The sequence below is a fragment of the Metarhizium robertsii genome, assembly GCF_000187425.2.
Source record: "Metarhizium robertsii ARSEF 23 chromosome Unknown MAA_Scf_12, whole genome shotgun sequence".
In the NCBI taxonomy this organism is placed as follows: domain Eukaryota; kingdom Fungi; phylum Ascomycota; class Sordariomycetes; order Hypocreales; family Clavicipitaceae; genus Metarhizium; species Metarhizium robertsii.
This window is the reverse complement of record NW_011942152.1, coordinates 10,930-14,188: the sequence shown is the minus strand read 5'-3', so window position 1 is coordinate 14,188 and position 3,259 is coordinate 10,930. Positions and strand designations below refer to the sequence as shown.

At 47.0% G+C, this 3,259-nt stretch overlaps 1 protein-coding gene across 1 annotated transcript in view; it reads right to left on the bottom strand.

Moving 5' to 3' along the window:
• MAA_00094 (reverse transcriptase) overlaps nt 1-308 on the bottom strand; it is a gene marked incomplete at both ends in the record, with an annotated part of 1,536 nt that extends 1,228 nt beyond the window's left edge. Inside the window, one exon of the mRNA XM_007818092.2 lies at nt 15-308. Within this exon, the coding sequence (XP_007816283.2) occupies nt 15-308 (294 nt within the window). The remainder of the gene's footprint in view (nt 1-14) is intronic.
• Nucleotides 309-3,259: the final 2,951 nt, after the last annotated feature.

Genomic DNA, 3,259 nt, shown 5'->3' with positions numbered 1-3,259 from the left:
GTTGAATCGTTGACAACGTTGCGTGCCGCGAACTCGGCCAGTGGAAGCCACTCATCCCAGTCGTCTTGAGCGAAGCTGACATATTGACGAAGGTATTGTTCGAGGAACGCGTTAGCGTTTTCGGTCTGGCCGTCGGTCTCAGGGTGATATGCTGTGGAAAGACTGATGTTGGTCTGTAATCGGTGGCAGACTGCTTTCCAGAACTCTGAGACGAACAGCGGTCCTCTATCGGACACAATGGAATCTGGTAAGCCATGGAGTTTCCACACATCTCGTACAAATAGCATGGCTAGGTCGTGTGCCTTCATGTCAGTCCTGCAGGGCGTGAAATGTCTGTCCTTTGACAGTCTGTCAACTACGACCATAATTGCGTTAAAGCCGCGCGGGGTGGGTTGAAATGGGCCGATAAAGTCGAAGTTGAAATGGGCCGATAAAGTCTACCGATAGGTCTCTACATCTTTATAGTGGAATCGGAAGGGGTTTCAGTGTTCCCTGGTACCGAAGTCGGGAGGACTTGTTTCTCAAACAACCGTGGCAATTGCGTGTGAACCGTTTTGCGTCGGCGTTGAGCTTCGGCCACCAGTAGGAGCGTGAGATGATTTCGTATAGTTTATTTTCCCCCGGGTGGCCTGATTCGACGCTGTCGTGGGCGAGTTGGGTGAGAGCAGTCCTTAATTCACCTTCGGGGACGTACAGTCTCTCTCGAAAGTATAGTCGGCCTTCATTTATCGTGCATTCCGATAGGGTGACTTCCTTCTAGCGTGGGATGCCACGAGGTGTGAGCATCTCGTCTCTGATTTTCATCTTCATTCATCGTTCTTGTAGCCTTTGTCAGACACACGATTGTATGGGACAGCTCGGGCAATAACCAGAGACTCTTCCTTTTTCTACATAAAGAGTGGAATAATACGAAACTAAATCCTTGTTGTAATACTGCTGTCTGGCAGGCAGCAGTATAGCAATGGCTGTTGGCTTGAATGAGCGACTTGACCTTGACATGAAGTACAACATCACTACGGCCGACGACGAGAGTGCAAACCGAGCCAGAGCAGGGTGTCAGGGTTTCACGTCAAAAGAGGCTTAGTAAATTGTATCGTTGGGCTAAATCTATACTAGATTCGATTTACAAGACGTAGCGCAAGAAAGGAAGAGAAACGTTGAAAAAGGAGCTTCCTTGTAATCAGATTCGGAGTATCACGTGCGCACGCACGTGATGCCCTTGACAAGCATCAACGTTGGCTTGGTGACAGAGGGCTCCCAATAGTCCAGACTATTAACAGGACTAATAGTTCAAACTGCGGTCCAGACTATTAGTCTATGGACTAATGGTCTAGTCTGCGGAATTTGGACTACACTGCTAGTCCAGTCTAAATGAGATGGACTGGACCATCAGTCCAACATTTCAAGACCAACTTGTCACGAAATCAATAGTTGAAAAGCAAATGGTAATATGCCGGTGTTGAAAGTTCAAGGGATTTCTTAAATTATAGCAGTACTCATATATACACTAGCTGATTTGCAGCCACAGAGCAGCATTAGTTTAGCCCCCATACCAAGAGGTACTCGTGCCACAAGGGCGGGGCGCCCATTACCCCCGTCAATTACTATGAACCCCCCCCCCTGCTCTTTAACGCGGTGGGCAAGGAGTAGAATTGGCCCATATAGCTTTACGCTGGAAAGAAACAGAGCGAGCTGGCATGCAGCATTAAGTCAGAGGCTCGGGTTCAAAATTGATGTCATGCTTTTTGAGAAAAGGGACTTGAAATGTCATGCAGTGGAGCATAGCTAGGCAAATTAGCTGAAACGCACAACTGTCGTGACTCATGTTCGTGTTTCTTCCCACATGCGCGCCGTATTTGTGCAGTGTACGGGTATCAACTAAGATCAGGGCTCCGATCAACTACATCAACGTACACTGAAGCCCATGATTTAGTGTACGTGTATTTTAGTCAGCAAAGGCCCAGTTGGGTTTATCAACCTAGCGCTTCCGTCGATTGATGTACACCAGGTGGATTTGCGTGGACGAGAGTAGGACTTCCTAATTAGGCAATCGTGAAGCTATCCCCACATTCGCTCTTCGTCCATCAGCTCACCCGATTTCTCCAACAGCGAAGCGGACGGCGTCTCGGAGACCTTATCGCCACTACAGCTGAATACTTTTGCTTCTTCTTCTGTTTGCCGTGGGCTGTGCCACTGGTGTATCCTGGGCTAGTGTGGCCGGTGTTGAGGTTCGCGAGGACGGAGTTGGCGTTGGCATTCCTTCCAAGCACGATGCACACTCACTCTCAGCAGATGTAGAGGTATGCATGACATCAGAATTGGCCATTGTTAGCCACATACTGTATTTTTTTGGATTTTATCAGGAGAAACTTTGACGCGTGGGAAGCGACTGAAAGTTCAGCACGTCCAGGGAATGAACGCTTTGCGCGCTGGAATTCGCCTTTCAGGCGCGTTAAACCACGTCAAGCAACACATATCTAGGCCCTAAAGAACACACTGTATGGTGTGTAACTCTCAACAGATCTCAACAATACCTGAATTTTCCACTTAAAGTAACTGGAAGTCCTCATGCTGGATCATAAAGATGGATTTATATATATGTCACTGATGAGCTCCTAGTTAGACGAAGTGCGAAAATTGGCGGGCTCGCCCCGCCCGATAAAATTACACGGCAATAATTCCCAGTGCTTCATCCATCGTGAAGCTTAGTTCACATGGCTAAAATAGTTCTTGTTAAGCAATTACTTTCGATGTGGGTCGTGAAATGTGATGTAGGGTATTAGTGACAGCGTAAGAAGGGCTGTTCACTCGAAAATTCTGGCATGGGAACTCGGTACTGGGCGGCCCCACTTGAAATACACCAGATCAACTACATCAACGTACACCAGAGGCTCAAATTGATTGATGTATGACTAATCAGAGACCTGGTGTAATTGATGTACGTTGACGATTGATCAACCGAATTGACGAGCGTGTATTTTTGGTGTAATTGATCGGAGCCCTGCTATAATGGGGATAAAAATTGTGGTGTATTGTTCTCTGTCCTCTTTTTTTTAACTTGAAGAATTGGGGTCCTTTTTATGTTACTCCCCAACCACCTAAATAAATTCAGGTGGTTGACCAGCCTTCATATTTTGTAGTCACTGAGAATCCAACATGTTGTCGGATAAAGCTGCTGAGTTGGGTTACATTAGGGTGGGGAAGCGTCCGTCCCTGGATGGAGGTTTCTCTAATATAAGAAGGGAATTTTTCATGTATT